Source organism: Pipistrellus kuhlii, unplaced genomic scaffold (genome assembly GCF_014108245.1).
Source record: "Pipistrellus kuhlii isolate mPipKuh1 unplaced genomic scaffold, mPipKuh1.p scaffold_m20_p_4, whole genome shotgun sequence".
In the NCBI taxonomy this organism is placed as follows: Eukaryota; Metazoa; Chordata; class Mammalia; order Chiroptera; family Vespertilionidae; genus Pipistrellus; species Pipistrellus kuhlii.
This window is the reverse complement of record NW_023425540.1, coordinates 26182239-26202330: the sequence shown is the minus strand read 5'-3', so window position 1 is coordinate 26202330 and position 20092 is coordinate 26182239. Positions and strand designations below refer to the sequence as shown.

General features: G+C 41.4%; 1 protein-coding gene across 2 annotated transcripts in view; it reads left to right on the top strand.

The window, feature by feature from the left end:
- SDHA (succinate dehydrogenase complex flavoprotein subunit A) overlaps window positions 1-15077 on the top strand; it is a 29223-nt gene extending 14146 nt beyond the window's left edge. The window contains exons 7-15 of one of the 2 annotated variants that reach the window (XM_036409615.2): window positions 39-163; window positions 1856-2024; window positions 2890-3085; window positions 3854-4025; window positions 5943-6061; window positions 8428-8539; window positions 8647-8777; window positions 12643-12756; window positions 14845-15077. In XM_036409615.2, the coding sequence (XP_036265508.1) occupies window positions 39-163; window positions 1856-2024; window positions 2890-3085; window positions 3854-4025; window positions 5943-6061; window positions 8428-8539; window positions 8647-8777; window positions 12643-12756; window positions 14845-14931 (1225 nt within the window). In that variant the 3' untranslated portion in view covers window positions 14932-15077. Of the gene's footprint in view, window positions 1-38; window positions 164-1855; window positions 2025-2889; window positions 3086-3853; window positions 4026-5942; window positions 6062-8427; window positions 8540-8646; window positions 8778-12642; window positions 12862-14844 lie in introns of those variants that run through there. The other variant, XM_036409614.2, reaches the window with a different exon arrangement.
- Window positions 15078-20092: the final 5015 nt, after the last annotated feature.

Genomic DNA, 20092 nt, shown 5'->3' with positions numbered 1-20092 from the left:
TGCACTTACCACTCTCTCTGCTGGCTTATCTTTTCCAGAGGCTATGGGCGCACCTACTTTAGTTGCACATCTGCCCACACCAGCACCGGAGATGGCACTGCAATGGTCACCAGGGCAGGCCTTCCCTGCCAGGACTTGGAGTTTGTTCAGTTCCACCCCACAGGTAGGATGGGGCTACTTGTGTGGAACTGAGGCTTTTGTGTCTTTTAAGCACTCAGTACTCAAGGAATGCTTCCTGCAGTTCCTGTATAAACTTGCTCGCTTTCTCATCACTTGGGTCCTAACTTGTCATTTCCTCAGGAGACTTTCCCTGCCCCCAACTCCCTCCCTAAGATAGTGGCGGTCCTGTCTTAACTGCACCTGGCCCAGGTGTACTTATCCCACTTGTAAAGCAGAAATTGTTCAGTGTCCCTTACCCACTGGTTGTCAGCTCCGGGAGGCAGGGACAGATGTTTCATTTACTGCTGTGTTCTCAGTGCCTGGCATCTGGTAGGATTTCAGTCAGTATTTACTGAGTGAATATCCTGGAAATGAGGAGAAGAATAGCGAGAGCATCAGGCTGCCATAGTAACAGAGTGCCATCAGGATGCAGCTCTGACATGTAGACAGAGATGCTAATGAGTGAGGCTGCCAGTCATGGTGGAGATGAACTCATCTTGGGTCATCAGACAATACAGGTGTAGGATTCAGAAAGGGATGGTCTCAGCTGGGGTTGCAGGTTTGAAGAAGTTGGGGAAATGCTATCCATAAATGAATCTGAGAATCTCTCTCTTGGGAGATGAACTCATCCTGACCTTTTCTGAGGTTTTTTTTTTTTCTGACCTGTCAACAGAGGAGACTTCACATATGGTGGCAGTGGCCACCATGCTAAGAGCTAGACCTGTGTTATCTCTTTGCTCTGTCAGTATTGTTCTTTCTGATCCCTGAAAGGGATTAAAAATGAAAAATGTATTAGGTGCTTTATAATTACTAATTTTAATTAAATCAAGAGTTCTTGTGATTTATTGAATTCCCTGTGATTTATTGAAAGCTCTATTTCTCATGCTTCCTTTTCAGTGTGTGAGAAATAAACCACTGGAAAAAATGCCATTGAAACTATGAACACACAGGAATTTACATTCTTTTAAAAGCAAGATAACTCTTGGTGTACGAATGAAAGTGTTAGCTGTAAAAATTACATTATGTATCTATCTCCTTTGTTAAAACAAGCATGGTGTGGCATTTCTTTCTCATTTTCATTACATCGAGGGACCGAGTTGAGGTGAAGGGCGCAGACCTTGTGCGTTGCCAGGCATGACTTTGGCCTCTGTCCTTCCCAGTTGGATGTTGGACAACTTACTGAGCTTTAATTGTACTTTTCTGAAAATGGGGATAATATTACCTGGAGTCAATGGGAAATTTATGATTGTATGTAGCAAGTACAGTGTAAGTATTAACTATATAATTATTACTATTGTTGGTATTTGGTTACTTTAGATACAAATGTTCCAAGCTATTTTTTTTTTTTGCCTCAACTAGTCAATTTTAGTGTGCAAAAGGATGTTCAAAAATTAAAAGCTGAGATATTTAACATATACTTAGCTATGTTGAAATGTTAAAATGCAGTTAAAATTAGAGTACTCAGCAGGGCTGTATCATTGTCCACTGCAGCTCTTTCCCCCTCACTGCAATTTTATCAATGCCTTTTGTTATTTGTACTTACTATTTCTTAACTTTTCTTCTGTCTTACTCTGTTGACTTTAATGTCCTTTACATATCCTTTGCTTCCCTCTCCCCTGAGATATCTTTTAGAAAATACTTGCATAGGTCTAGCATCAACAGGTTATAAATACTCAATTAATTGGGTTCTTTGCAGGCATATATGGTGCTGGCTGTCTCATCACAGAAGGGTGCCGTGGAGAGGGAGGCATTCTCATTAACAGTCAAGGCGAGAGGTTCATGGAGCGATATGCCCCGGTGGCAAAGGACCTGGCCTCCAGAGATGTCGTGTCCCGGTCCATGACTCTGGAAATCCGGGAAGGAAGGTCTGTGTGATTACCTCCAAATGTGCCTGAGTGTATATGCAGGCACCCAGAGCCTCCTTTCTCTTCGGGGGCGGCTGTTCATGCCGACATTTTAACACGGACTGGTATGGCTTCTGTGCGAATTGCAGCACCCACCCCTACCTCTGCTTAGGCAGACAGGCTTTTGCCTCTGCTACTTCTGACTGTTGTCTGTTAGCTTATGTATCTCTAGAGAGTTACATTTTGAGAAGTTTAGCTGGTTTTGTTTTTGTTTTTTTTAATTATCACTCAAGGATGATTTTTTTTTTTTTTTTAAATCTTTGGAACATAATTTGTGTGTGAAAGTGTATGTGATAGAGACCGTGTTGGAGAAGTAAGACATGACACCCCCAACCTGAAAATAGTGTGGGAGCCTTTGGTGTTGTATTATGTTTTAACTCTTGTTCGGGGACCTTCAATGTGTGTGGGCTATTTCTTTAACAAGGCAGCTTTAGCCCTTCAGTGCCTGATACTTTGCCTGGTGACACATCATGTCTCTGGCATTTCAGAGATGGCCATGATCTTTGCTGGTTTGACCTTTGGAGGTTTTACATTTTTTTCACCAAAAAATGTGAAGTCAAATGTTACTTGGGAGTATTTGGTATAAAAGGGCTTTCTGATGCACTCGCCAAGAAAAGCGTAGCAAAATGTGAGCCCTGTGAGGCCAGGAAATGTGTCTGTGTTGTTCATAGCTGTGTCCAGTGTATGGAGTCCACCCTGGCCCATAGTGGGTACTTAGAAAAGGAGAAATTTATTCAGTATCAGAAAATGAGAAGTCTTGTGACTATTTTGACATTTTCTATAATCATTGTTTTTTGCCTTATGTTATACTGTTCTTTTTCACCAGAGGCTGTGGCCCTGAGAAAGATCACGTCTACCTGCAGCTGCACCACCTGCCCCCGGAGCAGCTCGCCATGCGCCTGCCTGGCATTTCAGAGACGGCCATGATCTTTGCGGGTGTGGACGTCACCAAGGAGCCGATCCCTGTACTTCCCACCGTGCACTATAACATGGGTGGCATTCCTACCAACTTCAAGGGACAGGTAACTATACAGCTGGAAGGAGGATGGGGACAGTGGGCCCACCTCGAAGATGTTCCTGTAGATCTTAGAGGAAAAGGCAGATGCCTTTCTCAAAAAAGTAGCTGTTGTTTCATAGGCTGCATTTCCTTTAGATGGTTGTTACTGGAGAGCAATACTGCATTCACTCCTTAATAACAATTCTTAATAATTTATTAATCCCTTCTTAGTAAATAGTCGTACACATCATTTGCAGTTTTTTTCTATATAACCTTGTTCTTTTTACAGTGACATTGTAAATTGTGTATTCTTTATAATGTATATGTTTGAGTGGTTTGCAGTTCACAAAGAGCTTTTTAATCAGTTGCTTGTAGTTCCTCATGTGAGAAGGGTAGGAATTATATTCTCACTTCATAGATGAGTTATAAGTTGGAAGACTGAATTACAACTCAATCTTCTACCTTGTAGCTTAATGTTCCCATACACTGCCATGCTCCCTTTATCTGAACCCAGATCAGAGAGTGGGAATACAGGAGGTCAAATCAGGTGGTGGGCGAGGTTTCTAATGAGAATTAATGTGGGATTGAAATTACAGATGCTGCTGTTTGGGGTTCCTTGACTTCAGCACAGGGTAACCTAGTATCCAGAGGCAGAGGGAGGAGTCTGGGTCTGTACAGAAGGTTCCTTGCAGACAAGAGAAGATCCTGTCCTTGCTCTGACCTATAGCGCAGCTGCTCCTTGTGGGAAGGGCCGATGCAGACTGTGCTCTTACATCTGTTCCTCTTTCCGAAGGTTCTGAGGCAAGTGAATGGCCAGGACCAGGTGGTGCCTGGCCTGTACGCATGTGGGGAGGCCGCCTGCGCCTCGGTGCATGGTGCCAACCGTCTGGGGGCAAACTCACTCTTGGACCTGGTCGTCTTTGGCCGGGCATGTGCCTTGAGTATTGCAGAGTCCTGCAAACCCGGTATGTTTTCTTCAAGTAGCTATCCAGTTGTTTCAGGGGCAGAAGGTTACAAAGTCACGTTCTGTAATTGAAGATTTGCTTAGTGGTCATATAGCGGTGGTCTGGTTTTCTCCCTGGAAGTGAGGAAACAAATTCAGAGGTTTACCTGATGGCAGACTTAAGATTGGACATAGGCTGGGTGGGGGGCTTAACAGTTATGAGAGTAACATGTTTGGTCAAAAATTTCTTTTTGCAGTGACTATGTTCTGCTTAGAAAAAATCTCTATTAAGAAATTGTTAATTTGAGGGAAGTTTATCACATATTACTTGCTGGGTATAAATTACTTGGTTGCAATGAAATATTTTAAATTATAGACATTAATGAATATATAATTTTTTCGTACTTATAAAGTAATTTAGGCCATTCTAAAAACAAAGTATAATCTGCTAAAGGAGAAAGGACTGACTGAATGCAAACAAAACAAAGGATGGGGTCTTGGCTGCACTTCAGTGATAGAATGTGTTTTAAGGAATGATTTTCTTCTTGTGGTAATTTTAAATATTCTCAGAGGAAAAAATACATATACCCCCGAGAACAGGACAGTTTACTCTTGCTCTGACCTTCCCAAGGGTCTGTCTTCACAGAGACACTTCCGTGCTCTGACCATCACAGCTCCAGGCTGAAATGCCTCAGTCATTGTGTCAAAGGCAGGAATTAACCCATTTGTATGATCCTATAAATATAACATTCTGAAAATTGATTGCCAGCGACTATATCTTGCTTGTGGGTAAGGCTATGTAACTCTTTGTCCAAACTTAAAAAACTACATAAAAACTGGTATTGTACTTTAATTATACTTCACTTTTTTAAAATGCAAAAAGGAAAGGAGAAAATGGTTGCACCATTACTCCCCTCAAAATATATTTTTTTTAATATATTTATTGATTTTTTTACAGAGAGGAAGGGAGAGAGATAGAGAGCCAGAAACGTTGATGAGAGAGAAACATCGACCAGCCGCCTCCTGCACACCCCCCACCGGGGATGTGCCTGTAATCAACGTACATGCCCTTGATCGGAATCGAACCCAGGACCTTTCAGTCCGCAGACCGACGCTCTACCACTGAGCCAAACTGTTTCAGCTCTCAAAATATTTTTAAAATTTAAGTGTTTAAGCTTTATTCTATATCCTGATTATGGTGGTTACAGGAATCTCTATGTTTATTAAAACATGTAGAACTATGCACCTAAGGAAAAAAATGTCAATTTTACTAAATGATAATTTTTTAAAACATAAAAGCAAACCAGAACAGCAGCCTGCCTAGAAGAGCTCAGGCAGATTGGAGAGGCCATTGCCTGCTTTATTTGCAGACCTGTGTCTCCTGCATTTCACACTTCCTGTTTGTATTACATTCTAAAGAAAGCGTCATCCCAAAAAGCTTTAAAATTCCTCAAAACATTATCTTCCCAGAAAGTCGAGAAGGGCAAACCTTGAGATGTAGGTCAGGTACGTGGGTCAGGATCAGCAGAAGCAAGCAAGCAGCTGGCCAGGCCTGTTGGAAGGAGGGGTTGGCAGATTTGTGGAGAACTGCTATTCTGAAGGATGCCATTTTCCCCATAACAGGGAATAATGGTGCAAAGTTTGTTTGCATAAAATCTAACTTTAAAACTTAAACGATGGTTTGTCTTTTATTCTTTCAAAAATTACCTAATAGACACCTACACTTTTCCAGGCATTTTATTTTTATGTTTACTTTTTAACCCCAAGTCAACAGATGGTTCCTTGGGTATAGGGTGGTCCAGGTAGTTTCAGGTGCATTTTCCAAACTCCCTAAAAGGTTAAAAAAAAAAAAAAAAATACACATTTGTTGTCATTAAATTCTTCAGTTTTTTTCCTCAGTGTTTTTCAGAAGTTAAATTCTAGCATTTTTATTCTTTAGGAGATAAAGTTCCTCCTATTAAGGCAAATGCTGGGGAAGAATCTGTCATGAATCTTGACAAATTGAGATTTGCTGATGGAAGCATAAGAACATCGGAATTACGACTCAACATGCAGAAGGTAAGAATCTGCACACACACTGACTAAGCAGACTGACCACATTGATAGCCCTGCACTGGGGTTTGAGGTAAGTAGCAGAAGGACATATTTTTTGCTTTATCAAGTAGAAGTACAAAAGAGATCAAATAAGAGAAGTGTATGTCTTTCTACATAGAATGCCAAGGACAGTAATAGCGACTGCAGCTTGAGGGACTCAGCCTTTTCTCTTGTGCTCCAGGATGCTTGCGTGTGGGTTTCCTTCCTCACATCATCTCTGGCCATCCTGTAGATGTCACAGCCTGAAGGAGGAGGGACAGTGGAAGGGCCAAGCTCAGTTCACAGCTGGAAGCTTCCTTTTAGCAGGCTTTCTGTAAGCCCAGCATATCTCATTGCTGATAAATTAATCTCATCATCACACCTAGCTTTCAGCAGTTCTGGCAACTGTCTTTATACTGGACCACTGATGGCTGTAAATAAAATAGGAAGAGGTGTGCACAGATTGAGTGTGGAAACTGTAATCTGTGCATTGATTACTATCAGAGTATTTACCTTCTAGATCAGCATGTCTGGTGGAAACATTCTGTATCTTTAACCACATGTGACTATAGAGCATATGAAATATAGCCAGTCTGACTGAGGAACTAAATTTTAAATTTATCTAATTTAATGTAAGTAGGTACATGTGGTTAGTGGTTACTGTATTGGATAACACAGATTTAGATCAATAAAAAATAACATTTTGTTTATCTAATTCTCCTAGTACAGGGATTCTTGGTCTATGAATGAACTCTCTGTCCACTTGAAATTATTTGCAAAAATTTTTGTTGGAGATATTTTCTGAAAAGAAGCCCTTACTTTAGTCATATCTTGGAAAGGGTCCAGTAGCACATACAGATACCACCAAAAGAAAAAGACTTGAATATAGCCATGCAACTTCCGTCTTCAGGCGAAACTGGGCTTCAAGAAGGTTTCATGGACTGATAAGGAAAATAGCACCAGTGAGGGAACAGAAGTATGTTTTTGGAAAACCAGTTATGTGATCCTCTGCAGGACTTTTGTAGGGTGCTCCTATCAGGGATAGGGGGCCAGCTAGGACAGATGTGCCACTGTGTTATATGGTAATGGAAATGGCAAATCCGTGAGAGACTTTGAAATAGGAAGCACTCTTCCCACCAAAAAAGGCATGTACTGGTATCTACTGTGAGCCAGGCAGTGTTCTAGATGCTAGAGTCAGCATTGAGCAAAACACAAAAATTCCTGCCCTGGTAGAATTTATATTTGAGTGGGGGTGAGGGGAAGGAATAATGTTTTTGCTGATTCCAACTTATAAAATAAGAAACAAAAAGGAAATTAGGTAAGTATTGAAGAGATATGATTACCTAAGAATTCCAAGAGAAAAAACTGAAAAACTAATAAAAACAATGCAAAAATGAAATAATGTGTTTGGATATAAGATTTGCAAAAATCAGTAGTTTTCCAAGATGCCTGCAGTAACCCATTCAAAAGTTAATATCTTATTCACAGTATAGCCAAAAGATTTTAAAATACCTTGAATAAACCTAACCTTTATTTTTAAATTTTTTAAATATATTTTATTGATTTCAGAGAGGACGAGAGAGGTAGAGAGATAGAAACATCAATGATGAGAAAGAATCATTGATTGGCTGCTTTCTGCACACCCCCTACTGGGGATCGCCCACAGCCCAGGCATGCGCCCTGACTAGGAATCAAACCTGGTACCCTTCAGTCTGCAGGCTGATGCTCTATCCACTGAGTCAAACCAGATAGGGCTAAATCTAACCTTTTTATCCTATGTAAAAGGAGTGTGAAAAAATAAGGAGTACTGAGAACATAATGAATGTATTAACTAATATTTACTATATTCTAAAACAATTTTTTTCCATTTGCTCTTCCTGAAGATCCGTGACATTGATGGTGTACATTATAATCTTTTAGCGATGCATCATTCTAAGGAAGTACGTGAGATGCTTAAATGGAATTAAATTATAAAGCTACATTGCTTTGATAGTGGTAGAGGAAGAGATAGCTAGTCAGTAGAACAAAACCAAGGAACCTGGAGGGTATGAAGTAAGTCAGAGAAAGACAATTACCATATACTCTCATGTGGAATCCTAAGTCCTCGGGATGTAATGTACGGCATGGTGACCAGTTAATAATACTGTATTGGACATTTGAAAGTTGCTAAAAGTATCTCACAGTTTCATTTTAAAATTCAGAGTAATAACCAGTGTGAATTTCCAAGTTTTTGTACTTAATTTACATAAATATTTTACAGAAAATGAAATGCACAAGAGGAAATACTGACAGTTTAGCAGTTTTTTATATGGCTGCTTTGTTTGATATCCCAATGATCTTTTGTGTTACAGTCGATGCAGAATCATGCCGCAGTGTTCCGTGTGGGCAGTGTGCTACAGGAGGGCTGTGAGAAAATCAGCCAGCTCTACGGGGAACTGAAGCACCTGAAGACGTTTGACAGAGGTGAGCCGTTCACAGGCCCCTGCACTCAGTTGGGGTGCAGGATTCCCATTCAGCGATGATTTAGCCCCATCCTGGCAGTCTCTCATTGGTGGCTTTTGTGTCCCCAGGAATGGTCTGGAACACAGACTTGCTGGAGACCTTGGAGCTACAGAACCTGATGCTCTGTGCACTTCAGACCATTTATGGAGCAGAGGCCCGGAAGGAGTCACGTGGCGCTCATGCTCGGGAAGATTTCAAGGTGCGCCTTTGTGACACACTCATGTGCACCACATGTCCTTCCCCTGGGCATCCCTAATTCACCTGCAACTTCTCCACATTTACTCCATTTTGAGTAAAGTGAGAGAAGTAAATTGGAAACATGCTTTTCTTTCCTTCTGGTAACTTCCATAGCTGTGTTCTTAAGGTATTTGTACCACAGGACTTTTTTCTGGCTTTGAGTCAGTATCTCTCGCTACTAACTGTGGCATCTCTAAGCAGAATGCAGTTTTCCTCTTTAGGGTGAAGGTTAGGCTGCATCTCAAGTACTGTGGCCAGAAAATGCTACCTTAGTGATTTAAAATGAGAGTAAATCATCATTTTGGGTCTGTGATTATGGGTCCTTGTCTTGGGGCCTCAACATTTTTATTTTATTTTATTTTTTTTAATAAATCTTTATTGTTCAGATTATTACAAATGTGATCCTCTTCCCCCTCTCAATTGCTCCCCTCCACCAGGTTCCCCATCCCCCATTGTCCTCATCCATAGGTGCACAGTTTTTGTTCAGTCTCTTCCTGCACCCTCACTCCCCTTTTCCCCGAGAATCGTCAGTCCACTCCCCTTCCATACCTCTGATTCTATTATATTCACCAGTTAATATTGTTCATCAGATTTTTTTAATTCCCTTGGTTTTTAGATTCACTTGTTGATAGTTACGTATTTGTTGATCATAATTTTTATCTTTATCTTCTTCCTCTTCCTAAATAACCTCCTTCAGCAATTCATATAATTCTGGTTCCGCAGTGATGAACTCTTTTAGCTTTTTTTTATTTGTGAAGCTCTTTATCTGTCCTTTGATTCTGAGTGATAGCTTTGCTGGGTAGATTATTTTTGGCTGTAGGTTCTTGCTATTCATCACCTTGAATATTTCTTGCCATTCCCGTCTGGCCTGCATGGTTTCTGTTGAGAAATCAGCTGACAATCGTATGGGTATTCCTTTATAGGTAACTACCTGCTTTTCTCTTGCTGCTTTTAATATTCTCTCTTTGTCTTTTGCTCTTGGAATTTTAATCATGATGTGTCTTGGTGTGGTCCTCCTTGGATTCCTTTTGTTTGGGGTTCTGCGGGCTTCCTGGACTTGTAAGTCTATTTCTTTCCCCAGGTGAGGGAAGTTTTCTGTCACTATTTCTTTCAGTATTCTTTCTGTATCTTGCTCTCTCTCTTCTTCTGGAATCCCCATAATTCTGATGTTGTTTCGCTTGAAATTGTAAGAGGTTTCTTACACTATCTTCAACTTTCTGGATTCTCTTATCTTCTCCCTTCTGCAGAGGAGTGTCCTCTGGCTCTTCATGTTCTAAATCTTTGTCTTGATTCTTGTGATCTTCCAGTCTGTTTTTAGGACTTTGTATAATATTTTTTATTTCAGACAATGTTTTCTTCATTTCTTGTTGATCCCTTATTATTTCTAGTTGCTCCCTTTTCATATCCTCATAGGTCTCATTTATTTTATCAGCCTTTTTTAGGATATTGTTGAATAACCTTATAACTGTAGTTTTGAACTCAGTGTCCAATCTTTTCTTTTCCTCCATCTCCTTCCTTTGTCTCCTTCCTCTTGTCTGCATTTTAGTTGTTTCCCTGATTTGATGGAATAGCTTTGTGTTCTAGATGTTCTGGTAGAGCCCAGTAGCACAGCCTTCCCAGTTACCTGCGGTGGACAGTCTTGGTGTAGCCCTTTGTGGGCTGTGTGTGCAGTCTTGTTGTTAAGCCTTGCTTATTGTTGGTATCACTGGGAAGCTTTGATCTCCAAACCAATTGGCTGTGAGGATCAGCAGAGTCTCAGCTAGGAGGGCTTCTGTACTCTGCTTGGATAGGGCGGGGCCTCGGGGTGGCGCAGACAATCTTTGGTTCCCTGTCAGTCTCGCCTTAGAAAAGACCTGTTCTCGAAGAGTTTCGGAAGATTGGTTGCAGGCGTGCGCACCTCTTTGGTAAAGGCACAGACAAGCTTTGGATTCCTGCCAGTCCCTTCTTAGAGAAAGTCAGCCTCTGGGAGAGCTTCTGTGCTCAGCCAGAGATTGGGCAGAGTCTCAGGTTGGTGCAGACAAACTGTTTTCCCTTGGGCTCCTCCCCAAGTCCCGCAGTAATGGCCTCTGGCTTCACACACCTCTGAGAGATCTCTGCCCACTGCCTGACAGTCTGGCCTCTCCCTGTCTGGGGCCGTCTATCAAAGCAATAGGCTGATTCTGTTTTCCTCTTGAACAAGAAAGCCAGTTGCGCGTTAGCTGTCCGCCCTCTCCGCGCACCGGGAGTAAGCCAGTAGCGAACTCAGCCCGGCCCGCCCTCTCTGCGTGCCAGGAGTAAGTCAGCCGCAATCTCTGTCTGGGGCCTCAACATTTTTAAAGAAGCTGGTTTTTCTGCAGAGCACACTTGTCAGATTCTGCCAGAAAAGAGCACTCAGCTTATGAGAGCAAAAATCATGGGCAGAGGAGCTTGGGGCAAGTGCCATTTAAGGATGAATAATAGCAGCGAGCCGTGGGCCAGTTTCCCCCAGACAGGCACACAGACTCTTGGACAGTGGGTTGCTGACAGCCTTACCAGTTACATAAAGGATTAGTGGGAGATTGGCTAAGTAAAGAGGATTGCTCTCTCTCTCCCTCTCTCTCTCTCTCTCTCTCTCTCTCTCTCTCTCTCTTTTAAATATATATTTATTGATTTCAGAGAGGAAGGTAGAGGGAGAAAGAGATAGAAACATCAATGATATTAGAGAATCATTGATTGGCTGCCCACAACCCATGCATGTGCCCTGACCAGGAATCAAATTGTGACCTCCTGACATTCAACCACTGAGCCACATCGGCCCAGCAAGAGGATCTTGATTTACTGAGAATCTGATTGATTCTCTACTGATTGGGATGGATTAGATTTGCTATTTACTTGGTGTGAAGTAAGAGATTGGTAAGCACATTCATCATCTGTACGGAAGAATTGGAAGCTTCTCCAGGCTGTGGATTGGCAGTTCTTGTTGCAATGAAGTCTTCATTTCATTTAGTCAGCACATGGAACCCACTCACCCCAGGAGAGCAAGTCTTGTCCTTACGTGTTTAGAAGTAAGACACTGTGCTGTGGCTTGCTTGCCCTAGGTAAAAGGTCTTGCCTCTGCCCACCCTGACACTTGCCCCGCCCTGAAGAAATAAGTGTTTGGATCTTTGGGGTTTTATATGAAGAGGCTCTTTATGGCTTATCCATTACCATGTGCGGATTAATAGCTTCTCTTTAGGAGATTTTGAAAATTTTAATATAATTTGCTAAGATTGAAACATTTAAATTTAAAAGGCTGAAAGAAGGTGAGATCTCCCAGAATACAGAGCAAAAAGATAAAGTTTTTGATAAATGTTTAAGTGCATAAAAGCACATAAACTGAAATCTGGACCCTCTCTGCAGAAACCCACTTTCCGGCTGTGTGGCCTGACCTTAGGGATCTTGACTTTATGGTGGAAGTGGAATAAGTAAATTGGGGCTCTGGGATGTGCTGGTATAGAATGAGGGGCTTACCAATAACTGAGGCTGATGGCTGGTAAATAGCTGGCACATTTTGTTTCTCTATTCCCATGTAATTTAGCTGCACTGTGTTACATGTTCTTTTAGGTGAATGTACACAAGTGGTTTTCATTGTAGAGGGGCAGACCTGGGATAGAGCATGGACTAGGAAGGTCCTGGCTGTCTGAACAAGGTCTGCTTGAGACAGTGGGACCTCCTTGTTGAGAGGGATGTGGGGTTCCTATTAGACCTGTCTCTCATGCACCAGTTTAATGACTTTGCCATGTTTTGTGGTTATATCGCTCTGTTAGAATAAGAACTTTGGAATGTAATTGTCGATGCTTTCTGAAATATTTTTCCATTCTTGGCCTCAGGACCGGATTGATGAGTATGATTATTCCAAGCCCATCCAGGGGCAGCAGAAGAAGCCATTTGAGCAGCATTGGAGGAAGCACACCCTTTCCTATGTTGATGTTGGGACTGGGAAGGTAGGTGGGGAATGTGGTTTGCTTATATGTGCACTGACACATGCATTTAATGAACTGGGAGAAGCACCGTGGGTAAAAATTGACTGCTGATAGATTTGAGACACCACTGAAAAAGACACTGTCAGTCGGGCTTCTGCCTGGAAACAGAACTCAGCATCATTCAGCAGGACTGGTCTTCCATAGCATTGCTGATGGTCAGGGAGCAAGCCCCCATGACTTGGTAGCAGGGTCTGAAATGGTGAAACCTGAGCCCCTGGAGAGTGGGGGCTGGGAAAGGAAAACACCCCTCTCCACTTCTCCTCCATTGGTAGACCACCTGGAAGCAGCTTCAGGAAGCTCAGTGGATTTGGGGAGCAAGCAGAGAAGGGGTGAGCCAGTTGAGGTTGCAATAGAAGCTTCTGGTCCTACACATTGGGCATTTTTGTCACCATTAAGATAGAAATTAAGATACAAAGTATTTATCCCTAAGCTTTTGTTTTGTTTTTTAATGTTTTTTATTGATTTTAGAGAGGGAGAGAGAGAGATAAAAACATCAATGATGATGCTATGACTGCTTTGGCTCAGTGGATAGAGCATCAGCCTGGGGACTCAAGGGTCCCGGGTTCAATTCCAGTCAAGGGCATGTACCTTGGTTGTGGGCACATATCCAGTGGGGAGTGTGTAGGAGGCAGCTGATTGATGTTTCTCTCTCATCAATATTTCTAACTCTCTATCCCTCTCCCTTCCTTTCTGTAAAAAATCAATAAAATATATATTTTTTTAAATCAATGATGAGAGAGAATCACTGATTGGCTGCCTCCTGCATACCACCTACTGGAGATTGAGCACGCAACCTAGGCATGTGCCCTTGACTGGAATTAAACCTGGGACCCTTCAGTCCACAGGCCGAAGCTCTTTCCACTGAGCCACACCAGCTAGGGCTACCCCTAAGCTTTTAATAGCTTGTAAGCATAGTCTTGATCCTTTATCTGGGACTACAGAAATTAAGTTGTGCTTTGTGGTCATCACTTTTAGAGTGCCTACACCCATGTGGCTCAATTGCTTGGAGCATTGTTCTGTACTCCAAAAGGTTCCAGGTTTGATTCCCAGTTGGGCGTGTGTGAGAGGCAATTGATCAGTGTTCCTCCCTCTCCCTTACTTTCGTCTCTCTCTCTCTCTCTCAAATCAATAAACATATCTTTGGGTGAGGATTAAATATATGCATATATAGAGAGCCCACTGTCAGTCATTTTCCTAATTTTTCATGAAAACTATTTTCTGATTATATAAGAAGAAATCAGACTTCCCTCTCCCAGTACAACCCTATTTTTTTAAAATATGTTTTGCCTTGGCGGGTTTGGCTCAGTGGACAGAGCATCGGCCTGCAGACTAAGAGGTCCCAGGTTAGTTTCCGGTCAAAGGCATGTAGTATCTGGGATGCGGGCACATCCACAATGGGAGGTGTTTCTCTCATCAATGTTTCTGGATCTCTATCTCTCTCCCTTCCTCTCTGTAGAAAATCAATAAAATATATATATATATATATATATATATATATATATATATATATATGTATATATATATATGTTTTATTGATTTTTGGGAGGGAGAAACATTGATTGCTTGCCTCCTGTATGCACCTTGCCTGGGGATGGAACCTGAAACTTGGGCATGTGCCTTGCCTGGGGAATCGAACTGATGACCTTTCTGTGCAACTGAGCCACACTGGTCAAGGCTGTTTGGGGTTTTGATGATCATAAAAGAAATACATGCTCATGTTAGAAAGTACAAGAAGAATAAAGAAAATTGACATTTATAAGCTCACCAATTAGAAATATTGTAATTTTGAAATATTTTTTTCATTTTGTGTACAATATGTACAATCTTTTCCTTATGTGTATATATGTAAATATTCACTTGCAAATAAAATACAATGGAAGTAAATACACAGTATAAAGATACTTTAAGTATGACAGATATTCAGGGTTTTATCTAAGTGCCTGCCTATTTGTCTGCAAATCTACTTTTATGGTTAATTTTTCAAGAGCATATTATAGTGCTGTTAGTACATTTTTGTGCTTTGACTTACTGCTGACTCTTCTGTTTAAGGTTTCTCTGAAATACAGACCTGTAATCGACAAAACTTTAAATGAGACTGACTGCGCCACAGTCCCCCCAGCCATTCGCTCCTACTAATGAGATGGAAGTTGACTCGCTTTTGTAATTATGTATAATAAATAGCTCACAGACGTGCTCAAATAAAATTCTGTACTTTAGTGAATAAGGAGTGCCATCTCAATAAAGATCAGTGGCTTGCCAGTAATCAAAGCCACAATAAATAACTTTGTGTGTGAAGTCGTTTTTCTTTGACAGTTCCTGAGTCCTAGGTGTAGAATTGATGAGTCACCTTTTGTAAAATTCCCTTTCTTAGGGCTGTGGCATTCTGCATTTCCACCAGAAATGTATGAGAGTCCTGTTTTGCAAAGGTGTGATGATGGCAAGCTTCTGGATGTTTACCACTCAGGAAACGAGAAAATTTACCTTAGTATAGCTTGTCTCTTTTTTCTTTTCTTTTTCTTTTTTGGGGGAGGTTCTTTTTCTGTTGTCATTGTTAACATATTTTTTTAAGTAGAAGACCATAATGTTTTCACTCCTAAATACCCACCTCCTCTTTTTTCTCCCACCAGTTCACAAGGAACCTCTGATCTATTTTCCATTCTTACAGATTAGTTTGCATTCCCTACGTATTATATAAGTGAAACATACAACATGTATTTTATCTGGCTTTCCTTAGCATGGTAATTAAGATTTATCCAAGTTGCTGAGCCAGTAGTTCAGTGTTTCCCAACCTTCTCTCATGATGAGAATCACCTGGTGGAGTTGTTAAAACACAGATTCCTGAATCCCAACTAAGAAGTGCTAAACTAGAATTTTTGAGAACATATAGGTAAAATTGCATACCTAACTTAGTGCTCTGTATATAAAATCTGTCTTAGAGCACTAGTTAAGTATACAATTTTACCTATATGTTCCCAAAAATTCTAGTTTAGCACTTCTTAGTTGGGATTCAGGAATCTGTGTTTTAACAACTCCACCAGGTGATTCTCATCATGAGAGAAGGTTGGGAAACACTGCGAGTAGTTAACTGTGGAGAGTGGCCACAGCATTTGGACAGGTTCAAGCCCCGGACTAATGAGAGGGCATAGTCCTCTTGCAGCAAAGCCATGTGCAAGTCCCAGATTGGAGGGCAAAGCCCTCCCAGCACAGTTATAGCCAAAGGCTATAGTTGTAAGCTTGACCTTATGATCCCAACCTGTGGTCCCACATGGCTAAGTGATATAGGCTGCCGGTGGTGCAGCAGGTAAACAAAGCTTTATCAGGTGCAACGAATTGAGTAGATTTAAAACCTGTGAGAACATTGTAACCACGCTCTTACTTTGCCTCCTGAAATCTGGCCATAAAATAAAGACTCTGCTTTCAGGCTGTGGCACTGTTGCTAGATCTCCAACAGAGAGGACAGTGTCCCACCCAGACCCAGCTTTATTCTCTTGTCTGTCTTTTCTCAATCCCTCACGCCACCTGATCCTTCTCATGCTTACTGAACCTGTCTGAGCTAGCTTGGCACAGTTATCGAGAACAGGGATTGGTGTGTTTCCAAGGTTGAGGGCTGCATCCAGGGTGCCAGAATTCCTGGCCCTGCTCCATGCCACACTTCTCCCACCAGAGAAAGCCCTCAGCAGATTGCAGATTCTTTCAGCAAGAAGCTAGGGCTGAACAGTTCTGGTGAGTGTTGAAGGACAGCATCAAGTGTCTGCAACCCAACTGTAAATCCAGCTGTGACAGTCACACAGGAGAACATTACTTCAAGGTTCATTGAGTCTACAGTTTTAGTAAATTAATAATAACTACAAATAGAGCCACTAAGAATTCCTAAATTTCAATCAGTAGTCTCATTATTGGTAGTAATGTTGGTATTTATCTTTTGAAATTGTATAGCTTGGGTTAAAGCTCATAACTAATGTTAATGTTAATTTTTTTTTAAAGAATACATTCAAAAACAGGTGAAAACCCTGTATGTAATACTAAATTTGGTACAGAAATAAGTGTCAACTCATCCTTTTCTTTGATCTTTTAAAAAATACACATTTCCTAGCTCTGCCTTAGTAACAGTGGACACCCCAAGCACCTGGATTGTGACCTGCATATCATAGTCCACTGAAAGAAACTAAGGCTCCTTGAAGAATTGCTGATTCCTGGAAGGGGGAGAGGGAGGTTGTTGCAACATGAGCCTAAATTTTTTTTTTTATTCAGAGAGCCAGGACACCATCAAAGATTGCTGGAACCATGGCAGAGGGCATTTGGGAACTAGCCAACAAGAATGATCACATCTGATTGAAACACTGAATATATTAAAAACAATGTATAGTAGTTTAAAAACAAAGAAAAACAGCCAAAACCAACCAAACAAAAGCATAAGTGGACACTCTTGGAAGTAACTAGGGCACTAACTCCTCTAACACTGAAAATGGACAATTAAAGGAAAATAAACAATTAACCTACCTTTTCTCCACAAACGGCAATCCAGAATAACCTGGTTGATTAAGGAAAGTTCTTTACAGAGGATTTCCTGTAAATAAAAGGAATGACAGGATTTGGACATCGCCACTGCAATCCCTAATACAGTGGTTCTGGAACTGGAATGTGCATCAGAATCACACTGAGGGGTCATTAGCCCCCACCCAAGAACTTCAGTAGGTTCTGATTTTCTAACATGTCCAAGGATCACACTTTGAAAACCACCTTCACAGAATGATGTGGTCCAACAAACATGAAGGAGATAATTGAGAGGAAATTAAAAATGGTGGTGGAGTAACTAGGTGCTACACAGACACGCTCCCAGGACCAAACTGGAAAGGAAAACAATAAAAGGGCCAATTGGATTACAAAGAAATAGGGTGATTTCCTTATGTCTGCCTGCTACTTCTAAACCAGAAACCTTCTAACTACTTTAATGAGTATTCTGAGACCAAGAAAATCACCAGCAAGCGGGTATGTAAGTTTCTATGAGACTCCACTAATTAAGGAGCCAAGGAACAATATTTCACACTGGAAATGTTTGTAAAATGTGTTCACAGATTCTAAATGAACTCATCTGTGCTAGGGGTGATGACAAACCAGAGAAGTAATATATATATATATATATATATATATATATATATATATATATATATATATATATATGTGTGTGTGTGTGTGTGTGTGTGTGTGTGTGTGTGTATATATATATATATATATATATATATAAAATAGAATATTGCCCAAAGAGATGATGTGAATATAATCTGGATTAAAAGAAACAAAAAGGTAAGACAGTAAAATATTCAGACTTGCACTTTCCATAGCAATAGCCATAGCCACATGCCTACTTATATTTAAGTTTATTAAAATTAAGTTCCCAAGCTACCTTGATCCATTTCAAGTGTCCAGTAGCTGCTATATTAGTCAGCATTTACGAAACAATTCTATCATTGCAGAAAGTTCTGTCGATGTATACTGCTAATGTATACATTTGCTTGTATCTAAGAAAATAGCATATATTTGATAAATTGACTATTTCAGTAAGAAGCCTGACAAAAAGTGGTAGGGTATTCCTTTCCTCCTGAATTCTGACAAAGCAAGGGCAAGACTGGGTGTAGTGGATTCTGTCCCCTAGAATTCACACCAGAGGCTGTAAAGGGGAAAAAGGCTGAAAAAGAAAAGTTACCCCTTGTGCAAATGTCACAGTGTAGCTGATGAGAAAGGACATAGATAATCTGTGAAAGTAAGATACATACAAAATTTGGTCATTCATTGGTTTAACATATTTATAGAGAACTTACTGTATGCCATAGAACGAACACGAGGGGTGGAAAGTTAAGAATTCCAACATCCAGGTAAAAATTCTAAGGATAGTAAAAGAGGCATTTCCCAATTAACTCAGAGAAATTAGACTAAAAGGAAAGACTGGCCTGAGATTTGATACATTGTGTGTGACAGCGTTAGTGTAGGAAAGAAAGCAGTGTTGTCTTTCAATTTGTTTCTAATTCATCCAGCTACACCATCTAAATGGAAAGCTTAGACCAGACCTGGTTAGGAGGGAATTGAATCCTGAGATAGGCAAGGAGATAGTGGCAAGAGCATCAATACTTTAAGTGATTGAGTCAGCAGGACCGGGGGCAGATGATCTGCCTCTTTCTATTGGCAGAAGGTGGTCTCTGTCGGTGACAGGACACTAGGCAACACCTCTCAGCAGTGGCAAAGGTCCATGGTTAGGACTTTATGGCTTGGCTGTGCCGAGCAGTGCAGCACAGGTGTGCGACCCACATGTAGTGCTCAGACAGCCTCTCAGAGCCAGAGGTTCCTTAGAGATCAGGGCTGTGGCGATGGGAGGGACTGGGGCTGCCTGGTTTGCAAGTGATATGGGGCAAGGGTGAGTTTTATAGAAACCTTTATTTCCTAGCACTGTCCCTTTTAAGAATCAGTCTTGCCACCATTGAGGTAATGCAGGAAGAGAAGGCAGAACCAATTGCCTGTTTGACCTTCGGCCAGTCATGGTTTCCTCAATAAAATGTGGACCTTAGTACTACCAGGTGCTGGTATGAGGATTACACAAAGTAACAAACACTAGGGTAGATTCTAGCTCATTGAAGGCATCCAGTAAGTGATTCTTACCACGAATGAATGAATCGTTTCCCACCGGTAGAACTAAGCAGAAGATAGAATGTGGCTCTTCTAAGCCCCTCAGGTGGTGTTGAGTGTGCCAATCCAGCCTGGAGACTCGGCCAAGGGTTGGTGGAACCAGTGCCCCTGGAGAGAGGGAGGCAGGGCCCCTCTGCAGCCGCCCAGTTTCTTGCTGTAGTTTCCCCGTGTATGCTGTACCAGAGCACTTACAAATTGGACTGGGAAGTCAAAGGTAGGACTATTCAACAAGTGAATATGAGAAAACTAGAAACCACTTAATTCACTGAATCAGAAAAAAAAATCCATATTGTTGGAGAGGTTTAAGGATTAATAGGTGAATGCCAAAGTCACAGAGCATCTTAATTTCTTTGTAGGGCTTGAACACTCCAGCGTGTAGCCCTGTGTTAAGTGGGACAGAGGGTAACTGTTAGGAGGAGGATCTGCAGCTGTGCCCAGAGTGCTGAATAATGGATTCCTGTCCACAGGGAGCAAAGTCTCAGGTGCCTCCGATAAAAGGTCATGTCCTTGGGTCCCGGTCCTTCTCAGCTCTGAGGATGAAACAAGTCAGCGATCCCCGAGTCAAAGAATTTAAAAACCTGCGAAGTTGGAAGTCTGTGAACGCTCTGGAACAAATTCA